Source organism: Beta vulgaris, chromosome 3 (assembly GCF_026745355.1).
Source record: "Beta vulgaris subsp. vulgaris cultivar EL10 chromosome 3, EL10.2, whole genome shotgun sequence".
NCBI classification, from domain to species: domain Eukaryota; kingdom Viridiplantae; phylum Streptophyta; class Magnoliopsida; order Caryophyllales; family Amaranthaceae; genus Beta; species Beta vulgaris.
The window spans coordinates 18,560,424-18,576,632 of NC_079204.1; the positions used below are offsets into that span (position 1 = coordinate 18,560,424).

General features: G+C 40.2%; 1 protein-coding gene across 1 annotated transcript; it reads right to left on the reverse strand.

The window, feature by feature from the left end:
• Nucleotides 1-12,443: 12,443 nt before the first annotated feature.
• Nucleotides 12,444-15,635, reverse strand: LOC104889080 (cytochrome P450 84A1-like). The gene is made up of 2 exons (XM_010674223.4): nt 14,476-15,635; nt 12,444-13,013 (listed from the first exon to the last, which is right to left on the reverse strand). Exons 1-2 carry the CDS (start codon nt 15,418-15,420, stop codon nt 12,444-12,446), a joined length of 1,515 nt encoding a protein of 504 aa, XP_010672525.2. The 5' UTR covers nt 15,421-15,635.
• Nucleotides 15,636-16,209: the final 574 nt, after the last annotated feature.

Here is a 16,209-nt window from a genome sequence, read left to right on the forward strand (position 1 = left end):
TTTCTCCATGGATGAGTTAACCCCAAACTCGAAGAAATGCCTTTTTTAGTTGCTGGATGAGTTTGATTGTGAGGTGAAAATTGCGAGGGTTCAAAAACCCAAGTTCGATGCTGAGCCTTTTTGTTAGGCTTGCGGTGCTCCTTCTAAAAAGCACCAGTGATTTTTGCTTCAGAATTGCAAAGGAAAATTGATTCACCCTGAAGGTTTTGTTTCATGCAAATCTTACCTTTGTGGTTCAAATGACATCAAGAAATAGTCTACGAAAGTCCCCTAAATTTTTTCGCTGAAGATGAGTCTACTCCTTAACTTTATCCACTGTTTTTAAAGTAGATTTATGATTTTCTGAATGATCTACATGTGTGTTTGTGTGTGGATGCATGAAATTAACTGCAAATTAGGTTGTATGTTTAGGGTTTATGATTTTTTTGATTATTTCTCTCTTTCAATACCTTTGTTTTTCCTTGACTTGGTGTTTCTGTTGTGATATTTGTTGATGGAATTAATAATCCGGTTTTCATTAAGGTTTTGTGTTATTTTGTGTTGATCTTCTGTTGCTTAGGGTTTGACCGGATCTGTTTAGGGTTTTACCTCTTTAAATACCTCTATTTTGACTAGATATGATATTGTTGAGAAAAATGAATTTCATATGTTAATTAGGTTTTTCCACTGTGAAATTGGTTTGACCTGATTTATTTAGGGTTTTATCTCTTGTAATTCCTCCATTTTGGCTAGATTTGTTGTTGTTGTGGTGATGGTTGATAAGAATAATGATTTTCATGTTGTTTTTGTGCTATGAAGTTGGGTTTGGGGGTTTGTTTAGGGTTTAAACTCTACGAATACCTTTGTTTTGTGGTTATAATTGATGAGATAAAACGATCTTGATGAAGTTCATGTTATTTTTGTGCTCATAGTTAATATGGTTTAGGGTGATTTGTTTAGGGTGTAACCTCTATCGATACCTCTGTTTTGGCTAAGAGTTGTTGTGTTTTGTGGTTATAATTGTAAATGATTTAGTTGAAGTTCATGTTGGTTTTTGTGCTTTGATTATGGTTTAGGGTGATTTGTTTAGGGTGTAACCTTTATCAATACCTCTGTTTTGGCTAGGATTTGTAGTTTTCATGGTTACAATTGATGAGATAAAATGATCTTGCCGAAGTTCATGATGTTTTTTTGCTCTTAATATGGTGATTTGCTTATGGTGTAGCCTCTATCAATACCTCTATTTTGGCTAAGATTTGCTGTATTTAGGGTTATAATTGATTAGATAAAATGGTTTTGCTAAAGTTTATTTTGTGTTTTGTGCTCTTAATATGGTTTAGGGTAATTTATTTAGAGTGTAACCTCTATTAATACCTCCGTTTTGGCTAAGATTTGATGTATTATTTGGGGTCATAATTGATGAGATAAATGGTTTTGCTGAAGTTCATGCTGTGTTTGGTGCCTTGAACATGGTTTAGGGCGATTTGTTTAGGGTCTAACCTCTATCAATACCTCTATTTTGGCTAAGAGCTATTTTTTTTAGTTATAATGGATGAGATAAATGATGTTGCTGGAGGTCATGTTGTTTTTGTGCTCTCAATATGGTTATGTTTGATGAGATAAATGACTTTGCTGAAATTCATGCCTCTGTTATTTGTGTGCTCTGTTCCTTGTGTGTGTGAGTTGGTGTAAACCTTAATGATTACATGGCATCAAACATCCAATAATACATTACATTGTGCATTTAATTAGTGTCCATTGACTAGGATTGAGTATGATTAACTAATGAGGCATATGAGTGTTTGTTAGGGAGTCATGTAGCATGTCCATAATACTTAAATTGATAAATGTTTACATGAGATGAGGACATCAATCCTTAATGATGAATGAGGTTTTCTGATATTTTACTTGGACATTAAGCAAAATGATTCTCTTGACCTCTAACTACTACCTGTGGTTTATGCTCTCATTTCCAATGTCATATTTGTATTGATTGTCCTTGTTAAGTGAAATGGATGAGTGGGAGTCCGTGAGAGAACCAACAAAGTAGTTTATGTATTGCCTTTGTTTTCACGTTGACTTGTTGTTTTTGAATACCTCCGTTATGGGAAATCTATACAAATAAATTAAAAGGCGTGCATAAACAAGAACTTGTGCCACGTGGTGCTCTCCCTAGGAAGTTTTAGTTCATGTAATCCATGTACAATAAAAAAATTTAGAAATTGCGTAGTATAGGGTTTGATCCCGAAACCTCAAGTACATATACTAAAGTCTTAACCACTAGACTAAGTTGTATTTAGTGTTATTATCATAAAATATTATATTAATAAATGAAATTTTTTCTTATCCGGGGCGTAGCCCGGATAACTAGTTGAATCCTTAAAATGAGTGATAAGATTAGGAAATCTAATTTTATTTGTAACAGTGGTTGTTGCATATGCAATGTGATTTTCTCTTTTTGTCACTCATTTGTTTGTGTTTATTCTTCATTTCTTTTAAGTGCATGTATTGAAATTATAGGAATTCGTCACTATGTTGTCGTTGCTTCTATGCCTATGTTATGTTAAAGTCTTCATACTTAGCTCAACTATGTGTTCTTCCACTCTTCTTTGCATGTCTATGCTTTTAAATGGAATGTTTTAATGCCTCATTATGGAACACCGAAATAAGGAGTTGATAAATAATATTAAAATAGGTTTAAATAACATAAAACACACAAATGGGATATAATGGCATGAAAATGAGCACTAATAGGATTCAACTGAGATATAATGACACGGAAATCAGCAGTTGACGAATAATATTAACATAGGTTTAAATATTACAATTATTCTCTAAAATACCATTAAAGAGAAGTAATAATGATGTATAATCGCGATAAAATGACACAAAAATATGAAGTTAACAAAAAGATCCAAAACAACGTAGGTTGTTTATATGCCTTTGAAATTTACGAACTAATTTTATATTGGAAGAAATCAACACATGCTCTTAATAAAGGCAAAGTAAAAGCCCATAATGCATTTGGTCTCGATAATTTTGGTCATACTAGAAGAACCTTAACAACGCACGATGTTTATATTCTTTGGAATTTGTCAAGTTTGCTCTTTAATGATATGAAAATGAGTAATCATGACAAATAATAATATCAAAATAAGTTTACATTATATAATAGAATGAAAGTGATGGGTTAATTTGGTCATACTAGATGCATTCGAAACAACCTACGGTACCAGATGAAACAAAACAACGTAGGTTGTTTGTATTCCTTTGAAATTTACGAATGTAATTTTATATTGGAAGAAATCGACACATGCTGTTAATAAAGGCAAAGTAGCTCAAAATGCATCTGGCCCAACAAAAAGCCCAATGATTTCTCTTATGAAACCTTAAAATCTCTCCTCCCTCTCTCAAACGCCACTCTCTCTTGCGAAACCCTAAAATCCCAACCACCAATCTCTCCTCCCTCTCTCAAACGCCACTCTCACTTCCCTCTTTCATCTTCTCCTCTCCTTTTCTGCGATCTACCCACCTCCAATGCTACGAACTTTTTCGCGATTTCCTCGTCATTTTTCGCGAACGAAGCTGTGCAAGTACAGTCAATTTCTCGTCATCTTCGTCGTCTCCAGCAAGTACATGCAATTCCTCATCATCTTTTCGCGAACTGGGCAATTTTAGGGTTCCGGCAAGTCTTCTAGTAATATTTATGGTTCTTTGTGTCGGTTTTTAGCATTTGAATGATAGTTAGATCTAGTTTTTTTTTTGTAATTTTCGTTTATTTTTCTGTAATTTATATTTTAGTTAGATCTAGTTCGTTTTTTGTTCGTTCACTTTATATACGTTTTTTCGTTAGATATGATTTTTTAGTTAGTTTACATACATTTTTTTCGTCTGTACTTTTTACTTAGATCTGATTTTTTTTTTTCGTTTTTTTTAATTTTTTTTTCCATTGTTGAACTGGAAATTGGTGTATATATATTTTTTGGTATGTATACGTATATAGTACATTTTCTGGAAATTGGTAAATTGATATGTATTACTGTATATATATGTATACATTTTCTGCTCTACAAGATTTTGGTCGCACTTTTTTTGGGGGATGACCTGATTCTGCATACAAAGCATTGTCAGTGCTTTGTATGCAGTATTTTTTTTAACAGTCAAAGGTGCTTTTCTAATGGCCCCATCTGATGCCGACCAAAACCGCATATGTAAGCCCGATTTTGACCGCATCAGATGGGCTTTTTTCCACTAGTGTGTGCAGCAAGCATGGAGGAGAAATCAGGCTTCTTAATCCCCACTTAGGATAACCTTTCAACTTTAAACAAACATCCTTTGTGTGGTCACTCTTATTACAAAAATCACAAATCTTGCCTTGTTTATCTTCCTCCAATCCTACTTGTATTTATCTCTAGAATAATGAGATATTTGAATAGCCAAAGCACTGATTTCATGATTGCTATGACCAACACACTTCCTTCTGCTTCTCCATATGTTGAACTAAGTAAAATGCTCTACTAATTGGAGGCAAATGATCCATAGCTAAAAATGCTACTAATTGCATTATCACTATTGAGGCATAGTAAAAACTGCATCAATTTTTCTTTAGAATCAAACTCAGCCAAAACCTTCGTGAAATTGCAACTACATTTTACAAGAATACCCAAGTGCAAGAAGGAAAACTTCGCAAATTTTACAATTCATCCAAATTAAACAATGCTTCAATTTACCATAATTGTCATAACAGATTGATTTTTATTTCTTGCCTAAGATTATCCAACTCTATCTTTAATTGATAAATATGAGGTCCATTAGATTGACCATAACACTCGCAAATTTCTCGCCATAATTATGTTGAACTCTCAACAAAAGTGAAATTCTCACCTATTTCTTCATTCATAGAATTGACTAACCAGCAGATTATCAAGTAATTTACATCTAATCCATCGATTATAATCCTTATCAGGTTCAACAGGTTTGACAAGAGTTCCATCAAGAAAACCTAGCTTGTTTTTTGCAATCAAAGATCTCTTAAAATTTCTTTCCAACTGATGAAATTACTTTCATTGAGATTTACAGCAACAAGTTTGTTAACAATTTGATTTGAAGAAGTAATGTAGTGAGGATCGTTGTAAGCTATACTTACATTGTTAATATTATTAAGGTTTTATTGATCTCCATTTTGATTGCCAGAATTTCCAAAATTTTGGTTAAGTTTCACCATATTTGCGGAAGAAGAATAAAACAATTGATTATAATCTCAACGATTTGGGAAAATTTGAACATACCTTGATCGATTATGCTCTGGTACCGTGAGCCTCAGAGAAATCTTACATGAGTTTTAGAGATAATAAAATGGAGACAGAAATTCTGTAATCAAAGGTGTTTTCATTAAGGAAGAAACAGGAGCTCGGAGAGCTATTTATAGTTTGTTACAAGTCGAGAAAGTTGAAGGAAGTTAGTTACAAGAAGTGACTTATTCTTATTACAATAACAGAAACTAGCAACTAGTTTATTATTCTTCATAGAGCCTATTTGGGCCCACTTACCCTTAAGCCCAAGAGGGACCTAGCAAAAGGCATCCTGCCATGTGGCCCTAGTGGGTCCCACCCCTAGTTGACCTAGCTAAAGGTTTGGGGATCCACTAAAGGGGCCAAGAGGGACAAAACGATGAAAGGAGAGGATGGCCAATGATCCCAAAAAAGCCCATCCCATCAAAAATGTCCATGTTTAGGGATTCCTACTATTATAAATACCCCCAACTTCATCAATATTGAATTCTCACCTAACTAACTAGAACTTCTCACTCTAGATTATCTCTCTACCTCGATCATCAACTGACTTGAGCGTCAGAGAAGCGATCCCGGAACCACCCCCGGGAGTCTAACGTATTTTGCAGGATTCCAGTGAACAGATTCCTAGCTTAGAACGACGTCCTGGAACATTATGCCTTCTCAGCATTAATTTCTATCCATATTTTCTAAATAGAAACAGTTTGGTGCCGTTTGTGGGGAAGGTACAAGAAGTTGCTTTGCCACCACTCAACAAGAGTCACCTCATTTTCTACTTAGCAACAACCCTTTTCCTTGTTACTCAGCAATGGCCCCAACTAAGAGCACCCGTAACATAAAATCCTCGGCACATGCCTAGAGGTCTAAGCGGGAACCCTCATCTTATCCTAGGAGGTCCGAGTGGGCACCCTCCCCTGCCTGTAGGTCTCTCATAGTCCAAACTATCGACCCTGACCAGGAATATGAGAATCACCAGTCTCCATCCCAGCAGATACAGCGTTCTGACCCTCAAGCTCTTTTGCAACGGATATAGTGCTTATAACAGCCCAACTTCAAGAGACTCTACAATGAAGCATCTGGACATGCTGACTGCCTTACAACAAGGATAGGCTCAGCCTAATCTCCATAATCCCCCGAGCCAAGAGAGCACACTCTAGTGCGCTCCCAAAGAGAAGAGCATAACCCTCACTCACCTCGTGATCAGCCTACCCGGCAACAATCCGAGCCAAGGATCTTGGTCAGCACGACAGGAAACGGTCAGACAAAGAAGAGTGCCACCCCTCTAAAAGGAGGTCGGCTCGTCGGGGAGAGGAAACTCACGTCTCCCAGTCGCCAAGAGGAGATCCCAAGCGCAAACCAGAAGACACCCAATACTTTCTTAACTAGAAGTGCCTCAGCCAAGGGTACGACGGTTGGCATATCCTGAACAAAAAAGCCACCCAGCGGGAGGGACATGGCGACTCAGCTCAATCTAGACCCCCTCGGTTGAACAACGGCGCCTTAAATTCATGGTCCCGTTCAGCCAGGAGATCCTAGAAACCCCTAACCCCGAAAAAATCAAGACCCCCCTCATTATGCAATTCACGGGCCTAACCGACCCGCATGATCACATGGCCACTTATAAGGCTCAAATGAGCATGAAGCCCAGCTGCGAGGCCACATGGTGCCGCTTCTTCCCCAACACGCTCAAGGGCCTCGCCCTGAACTGGTTCCAAGAGATTCCCGCTGGAATCATTACTGGTTTCTCAGTGCTAGAGGACTTGTTCATTCATCAGTTCGTGGCAAGAAAGAGATAGAAGAAGACAAGTCTCCACTCATGGGGGTCAGACAAGAAAAGAACGAGAGTATGGCCGACTACATCAAGAGATTCAATGAGGAATCACTGAAGGTGTCGGACCTATAAGACGCGGTAGCCTTTGCCGCTCTGATGTCCAGACTTCAACCCGGTCAGCTTAGATGGTCCTTGGCAGAAAGTGAAGTAAAAACTTTCTCGGAAGCCATGACGAAGACCCAAAGGTTCATCTAGGAGATCAACATATGTCGCCACTCAGACGACGGGAGTAAAAAGAGAAAAGAAGAGGGTAACCACAAGGATCAACCGAAACAACAAACGACAGGGGGTCGGTCGGATCGATTCAGTAATCACGGCCACGACCCCCGATTCAGCAAGAACCGAAGGGAAATCTATTTGGACATAAAGGTTAAGTCCATGCTCCCCCAACCTCCCATCAGGACATCCTCCGCTCGGCGAGACAAAAGCTAGTGGTGCGAATACCACAAGGAATGTGAGCACACGACCAAGGACTGCAGGGAGCTCAAAAAGTCTCTAGATAACTTAGCGGATCAAGGCAAGCTGAACCGCTACCTCAAACATACTAGTGAGGAAAAGGGCAAGCAGAGGCAAGGTTAGTCGAACAGTGGAGACACTGAAGGCTTCATCGGTGTCATAGCGGGTGGCTTTGCCTCGAGAGGCCTAACCGGCCGAGCTCGCAAGTCCCATCTGTAAGGCTTCAAGCACTTGACGTCCAACAACCGCGACCTGACTGCCACATAATGAATTTTGGTGCCTCCAGTCGAACATTGAGTACACCACATGACGATCCCCTGGTCATCGAACTCAAAATGGCTAACACTAGGGTCAAGAGAGTTCTGGTGGACAGTGGGTCATCAGCTGACATCATAACACTGGAGTGCCTCAGGAAGCTGAAATATAGTGACAAGGATGTCACCTGACTTGATCAGCCACTCATAGGCTTCGGAGGAAACTCAATACACCCGATCGGATCAATAAAGCTACCCAACCGGAGGGGTGAGAAATGCAAAGGTAGAAGCCTACCGATGGACTTCTTGGTGGTGAACATCTCCTTTCCCTACAACTTAATCATGGGGAGGCCCACTCTGAAAAATGCCAAGGCTGCTATCTCCACTTACCAGCTCTTCATGCAATTCAAAACGGATGAGGGTAAGGTGGGGGAAGATCCAGGGGGATCAGCAAGTAGTGAGAGAATGCTATGTCAATAGCCTGAAGAATACAATCGAGGTCCAAGAGGACTCGAAAAAGAGAAAACGAGAAGAAGACGGGCCTTCAGGCGGTCATAGAGAAGATCGACCTTCAAGAGGCCTCGGGGTCTACATTGCAGAGAACCCCAAGTCATATGAACACCCTCAGCCGGCTGAGGAGGATGAAGAAATGGTGATCGGCGATGAGTCCAGTCGGACAATAAGGGTGGGCAAAGCCATGGATCGTATGACAAAAGTAGAAATTGTCCAAGTACTCACTAGATACCAGGACATATTCGCTTATGAGGCCGCGGAGATTCCCAAACTCGACCCCAAAGTCATGTGCCACGAGTTGAACATTAAAGAGGGATTCAAGCCGGTCAAGCAAAAGTTGAGGCACCAGGGTCTTGAAAGGAATGCGGCCGTGGCAGCTGAAGTCAAGAAATTGCTCGAGGCAGGCTTCATAGAAGAATGCCAGTATTTAGAATGGTTGGCCAATGTTGTATTGGTCAAAAAATCAAGCGGAGCGTGGTGGATGTGCGTGGATTTTATGGACTTGAACAAGGCCTTTTTGAAAGAAAACCACCCTCGCCTAAGATAGATAGGCTGGTCGACTCCACGGCTGGCCACACCCTCCTGAGCTTCATGGACGCAAATGCCGACTATCATCAAATACCAATGACCGAACAGGATAGAATCCACACTGCCTTCATCACCCCTCAAGGGGTTTACTGTTACAAGATGATGCCATTCGGCTTGAAAAATGCGGGGGCTACCTATCAACGAACGATCAACAAGATCTTCAGCGATCAGCTGGGTTAGAAAAATCGAGGTGTACGTCGATGATATGATAGTCAAAAGCAAGGCCCGGTCGGATCACCGATCGGACCTAAGGGAGACCTTGAGCACATTGTGGCCATTCCGCATTATGCTTAATTCGAAAAAGTGCATCATCGAGGTCAAGGGAGGAAAGTGTCTCGATTTTTTGGTGGATGAAAGAGGAATTGAGGCCAATTCGGACAAGATCAAGGCAGTAATGGAAATGAAGTCCCCCCCGGAACGTACGAGAATTGCAGCGCCTAACCGGCTGTGTAATAGCCCTAAGAAGCCCTAACTCAAAACCATTATGTGCTAAAGCATGAGATCGTATTAAAGTAACTACAGAGCAGTCTAACTGTGTATTTCCTATGATATTATGTTTAATTAGTTAACTTATATGTTTTACGTAAGTTAATTGACTACTTCATATAGAGTTATAGGATTTTAAGGTTCTAGGTGGAAGATAGTTACTTGAAACTATCAGTTATGCTAAGTTTCATTTGGTTGTAGTGCTTAAAGTAGATTAGAATACTCTCCAACACCATACGAGGGCAAAAGTAGGTAAGATCTACCATTCTTATTGGATAAGAAGACTTTGGAAACCAATAGATAAGTTGAAAAGTCCTTGAGAGCCTTAAACATTAAGATTGTGAAAATCGTATAGAGATTGTTTTATCGGGTAACGATGACCTTCCAGTTAAAGAGCCTTTCGGGATTGAATCCGAGCTCAGAACCTAACCAAACTTGATATATGACATGCTTAAGATGTCTTAAGGTTAAAATGGTCATTTAAGCCCAAGAATTACGTGGCTTAATAAGGTAAATTGCTTACATAGTAAAACCTGGCCAGCTGAAATTACAGCTCAGACCTATCCTCAAAGAAAGCTGCTTAGCAGCTACTAAGTGTCGATCTCTCAAAGCCCTTTGAATGCATGATAGCCAACACCAAAGGCTAACACCTCAAGCAAGAATCACCCAGAAACTCCAAGAAACCGACGTTGCCCAGATCACTTTTCCCTCCTCCTTGGGTACCGCCAGAACAGGCTATAAAAGGCTGTTCTGGGTTTTCGTCTCCTTTCTCATATTTTCTCCTCTTTGACACCCACTTTTCTCTACATAGAACTCTTCTAAACATCCATACAGAGTTGTACAACTTTGGTTCCAACCTTTAGACCATAAAATCATATAGAAAACCTTGTTCAAAGATCACATAAGTTGCTGTAAGTTCAACAGTTTACATCTCTTGTATTTAAGCTTAGTTTTTCATATCTATAAGCTTGTTGAAACTAATCTTTAGCATTTTATACATTCAGGGGAAGCTGTAGGAGTAGTTAACCAAGTGAATTAAGGAATTTCGTGAGCTTTAAGCATCCTTAGCTAAGGTACACACTTAGTTTGGTTTAACCTAGAGATTTTCCACTCTTATAGTTAAGTGATTGTTTCTTTCTTGTGTAAAGCATGTTTATGAAATGAATTTATGTATGATATGTGTATTATTATGTGTATATTGAGTATATTACATAAGTATAACATGCTAAGGTTCTTAGAGATGTTTCAATTGACTTAAACAACACTTATACACTAAGTCATTACGATTATGCTTCTAAATGGGATGTGCTTAGTACATGAACTTATATAGTAATTGATAATTGGTAATCTCTTGATGAAATAGATGTTGGAGTATTATTTAAGTCCCTAAGACATAATTGGTTAAGTTCTATCAAAGTTATTATGTTAAAAACTAGTTTTAAGTATGAAAACCCTAAATCTTCTCAACTATCAAAGTAAGGGTAATTGAAAGGAGTTGATAAGAGTTCTGAGTATTAAGGATGAGTTGATAAGGATTTTGAGTATTGAGGTTTAAAGTATAAACCATTAAATATCTTATTTTATAAATATGAAAGTGAGGCATGAATAGGCACCCCGAGTTAGGGCGGGTAGAGTCCCTAGCTGTTGCCTTCCAGGAGGGGCTAATTCCTGGCGTTATAGGACATGTCCGGGTAAGTCTTGCAAGCATAACAATAAAAGGCTGGGTGACGACCCTCACTAGTTTGGAGACAGCTGGTACTGCGTGGTACCCCTCTCCACTCGCGTTCATGCCAAACGATTGATTTTGTGAAACCATAGTAACTAAGTTAAGGGTGATTATCTGTTATTATAACTATGTGTTAGTTTTCAAAAAACACCTAAACTTGTATTTTCTATTATACAGTGTGTACTCAGCTTTGCTGATTGTTTTGTCATTTCTGTGGCCTGTCACTCGGTGGGTGGCAGAGTTTGATTTTGATGCAGGTTGGTACGAGGATATGTGATGAAGGTGTTTACTTTTGTAATAGACTTTCAATAATGTAAATTAAGTAATGACATCTATATACATATGTTTACATAGTTAAGCAAGTGATAGACTACTGAACTTTAGTCAGTTTTTGGTGTATGTAACCTAAGAGCTCTTATGAGGACAGCTTTGTATGCATTAAGTAATGTATAAAGTATGTTTTTGAGGTAATTCGATATTCTCTTCCTTATAATTTGAGAATGTCATGGTAATAGTCCAAATCTTAGTTTGATAACGCTTCCGTTGTGATTAAACGATGTTGATTAAGATTAGTGGAGGTTTGGGCTGTTACAGGCTGTCTAGCTGCACTCGGACGCTTCCTCTCCCGGTCGGCTGATAAGAGCTTATCCTTCTTCAAAGCTCTAAAAAGAAAAGAGTTCTCTTGGGACGACGAAGCTGAGCAGGCCTTCGCCTCCCTCAAAAAACACATCTAAACCCTCCCAAAACTCGTATACCCCTTGTCGGGGGAAGCATTGTTCATCTATCTGGCCGTCTCGGAGTATGCGCTCAGCGCGGTATTAGTGGTTGAGAGGGATGGAGCACAACATTCGGTCTACTTCATCAACCATGCCTTCAGAGGAGGTGAAGCCAAATACACCGAAGTGGAGAAGATAGTATTTGCCCTCGTCATGGCTAGTCGGAAGCTCAAACCTTACTTCTAAGCTCACCAGATCGAGGTCCTGACCGAACAACCACTCAGAAAGGTGATAGAAAGCAGAAACCACTCCAGTTAGTTGACTGACTGGGCTGACCAACTTGCTGATTTTGGTCTGGAATATGAAGCCAGGAGAGCAATAAAGGCCCAAGCCTTAGCGGATTTCATTACTGAATGCACCACCCGACCCCGGTCGGCGAAAAAGAGGAGTGGGAATTGCAGGTGGACGGTTCCTCTACCGAATTAGGGTGTGGAACTAGACTGGTAATTAAGCCCTCGATCGTAGACAAGATGGAGTATGCTATCAAGTTCGAATTCATGGGGTCCAATAATGAAGTCGAATATGAAGCTTCATCTTAGGGCTTCAACTTTGTATTTTGGCACGGTTTTCATCTATACTAACTTCACTCGGCTTCATCTCATCTGGCAGCTCCCACGTGAAACAATGGAGCAAGTTTGCCATGCAAATCTCAAGCATGTGTAGCCCAAGCATCATACCTGGACAAGACCTCCTACCTGATCCAAATGGTATAAATTCAAAATGACACCCCTTAAAATCAGGTATGCCCTCCTCAAGGAACCTTTCAGGTTTAAATGTATCTGCATCAGGCCACGAGTTTGCGTCTCGACCAATTGCCCATGTATTTATCATGACTTGTGATTGTTTAGGAATATAGTAGCCTCCAATAATAGCATCCTCATTAGTCTCATGGAGTAAGAGGGGGATTGGTGGGTGCATGCGTAGGGTTTCTTTCATGCAACATCGTAAGAATGGAAGTTTGTCAAGATCCATTTCATTAACCCGTCTAGTCAAGCCAACAATATCGACAAATTCTTGTTGAACCCGTTTCATGTCTTGAGGATTTTGCAATAACTCTGTCATTACCCATTCTACTGCCCATGTAACAGTCTCACTCCCACCAATCATCACATCCTGTTTGTAGTAAGGCAAATACTTACATTGAGTAAGCTCCACTTATATTAAGTTATTGTTTTCATATGACACCAACTATTGTTTCAGTGCAAGGAAAATTTTCAATTAATATCAGGTGTAGAGGGCAACATCAGCTATAATTTTGGATACATACATAATAATTTATAGCCACAAGTTTTGCTGAGTTATGCTGAATCTTTCTAATAATTTGATGGTGAATTCTAAGCCATAGCTAGGTGGGTAGTGGGAAGTAAAAGGAAGAGTTGTATAAGTCGTTGGATAGGTGCAGAACTCGCAAAATTTATAAAATTATAACAAACATCATTTTGTGTTATTAAATTATATTAATTAAAGTTGGTGTTGTCCTTTACCACCTAAATAATTTGTACACTCTATCCACCTATACTTTAGTTAGTGTTGCTTCCATCTATACTCCCAATCTATTATTGATGTCATACATACATGTTAGTAGTTTTCTTTTCAAAAAATTAGGAAGTAAACGTCTAAACGAAAATAAAGTTGTAAAGGAATAAGTTATAACTTATAATGAAAAAAATTACGGTTTTTTCACCGGATATCCTTGAGGTTTCACAATATTCACCTGGTACCCTCGCGTTTTTAACAATTTACCTGGAGCCCTTGTGATTTGGAAAACTACCTGACGTGACCCTACCGTCAACTTTCTGTTAAATATAACCCTACCATCAACTTTCTGTTAATTAACCTTAACTTATTCTAGCCCTACCCTAACCCTAACCCTTAACCCTCCACCCTTAACTCTCTCACCATCCCCCCTCCAACCACCCCATCCCCTACCCACCGCAGCCCCTGCCCAACCCCACCCCGTCGCGCAGTGATTCCCCCAACCCCACCCCGTCGTGCAATGATCCCTCACACCTCGTCGAATTTCGCACTTGGGGAATCATTGCGCGACGGGGTGGGGGTTGGGGGGAATCGCTGCGCGACGGGGGCGGGGTTGGGGAGGGGCTGGAGTTGGGAAGGGCAGAGGTAGTGGGAGGGCTAAGGGTGGTGGGGTTTGGGTGGTTAGGGTGAGGTGGGTCGGGTGGTGGGGTTTGAGTGGTTAGGGTGAGGTGGGGTCAGGTGGTGGGGTTTGGGTGGTTAGGGTGAGGTGGGGTCAGGGGAGGGGAAATCGGCTCTAGGGCTGGGAGAGGGAGGGGGCTGCGCGACGGAGGGGGAGATGGAGGGTTGGTGGGGTTGGGTTAGGGTTAGTTAGGATTTTAGGGTTAATTAGGATTAATTACAGTTAATTTGGGTTAATATGAATGATTTGGAAAGAAACCTAACGAAGTTGACGTTAACGACAAGGGCAGTTTAGGAACTTTTACCAAACCTTAGGGATACCTAGTGAATCTTGGAAAACGCAAGGGTACCTTGTGAATATTAAAAACCTTAGGAGTACATGGTGAAAAAACCGAAAAAATTAAGAGAACAGATCAATTACCATGATGATAGCTTTGATGTTATCTCTAGTAAGCTTGATAGAATTTTGCATGTCTTCCGACTCATTAATCTTGGTTTCATCACTGTAAAACTTTAACAAATCATCCACCATATCTTCTTCTTCTTCTTCTTCTTCTACATGTCCATGAATATCATACTTCTTGTTCATATGATCATCAATAATCGGATCAATGAAACGGTCCAATGCGCTCCGAACCATAACAAGCCGGTCGTTAAGACCACTCGGGTCGACCCAAGTGAGAAAAGGGATAAAATCTGCAATATTAAATGCCCCAAAAAGCTTAGAATATTCTTGAAGGATAGCAAATAACTCATCCACACCCTTGGAGAATTTGGGCCCGAAGGCGGCCCGGTATGTAACGTTCTTAGTAAGTTTAAACATAAGCTCCCCGATGTTGATGGGAGAACCAGCCCGGCCCAATAGGTCCTGGACCATGTCGTCCACCTCATAGTGGACCGACAGCCACGACTTGGCCCGTTTGCGACTAAACAGACGTATGACACAAAGCTTGCGTATCTTGCGCCAAAACGGACCGTAGTGCGCGAAGACCATGTCGGCCCGGTTGTAGGTGAGGTAATTGATGGCGATGGTGGCAGGCTGGTTGGAGAAGATGTTATCATGGGCTTGGAGAACTAGTTGGGCCTCCTTCGGGCTGGAGACCACCATGATGTGGACGAAGCCCATCTTGAGGTGGAACAACCCGCCGTAACGTCGGGCCAACTTGGCTAGCCCACGGTGGTTTAGTTGATCCATCATCATCATGTTGCCTATAATTGGTAGGCCCGTTGGGCCTGGTGGGTAAGGTCTTGGCCGTAGTGTTGAAATAATGCCTAGTAATAACATGAGTGCTAAGAACAACACAACTGTAACGGCTACCGGATTACTTTGCGCCAACTTGAATACATAAACTAGTTGAATATCCATTCTTTTTTTATTTCTTTGTGGTGGGAATAAGATTATTGGTTGTGTTTCTCTATATTGTGAATTTGTGATGGATCATTCTCTGTTTTAAGTAGCACTAGTGGCATATGTAGCTGTGCTGTGTGTGCATGATGCACGAGAGGATTAGAGTAAACAAGTGGGGGCACATAATTTTTTTTTTTTTTGGCAACAAGCAAATGAACAAGCCTACCTCAACAACCCTTTCCTAATCGAAATGGCTAGTAGACCTCTACTGACTTAAGGAGCACAAAGATGATATGACGTGTAACTCTACTTTTACAGTTTCCCTCCTAAACTTTTCTCGGGATACAAAGAGCCACAAGGGTAAATAATGTGTAAGATTTTAAGTACTATCAGCGGAATTTCATGAATCTAATTCATAAGCACTTAAAACAGGATTACATAATAGTTTAGAATTAACCTTTGTAGCAGGAATTCCACGAAACTTGTTGTAACTCGTAGAAAGAACCGCTACTGTGATTCCTCTACTTGGTCCACCAACCCGGATCAACACTCCACCAATGCTAATTGGAAGGAATAAATTCTTCTTCTACTTTAATGGAGTTTTTGTGACTTTTTGGAAAGAATATGAGAGACAAGAATAATAAGAGATATCTTATCTATTCTTTTGATTGCCTGACTAAATATATAAGTATATTTAGGTTAGAATCATTCCCCTCTCCCCTCCTCTTGGCCGGCCAACCTAGGGCCCTTATGGGCTTTGGGTTTCTTTTGGTGATCCAAGGTTTTATGTGTGACCTAATATGATCT

Excerpts from the sequence above, each read along its gene's own strand:
- LOC104889080 (XM_010674223.4), bottom strand. The coding sequence starts at position 15,420 with ATGGATATTCAACTAGTTTATGTATTCAAGTTGGCGCAAAGTAATCCG. Across the intron at positions 13,014-14,475 it reads ACATCAAAGCTATCATCATG|GATGTGATGATTGGTGGGAG; the intron begins GTAATTGATCTG and ends TACTACAAACAG.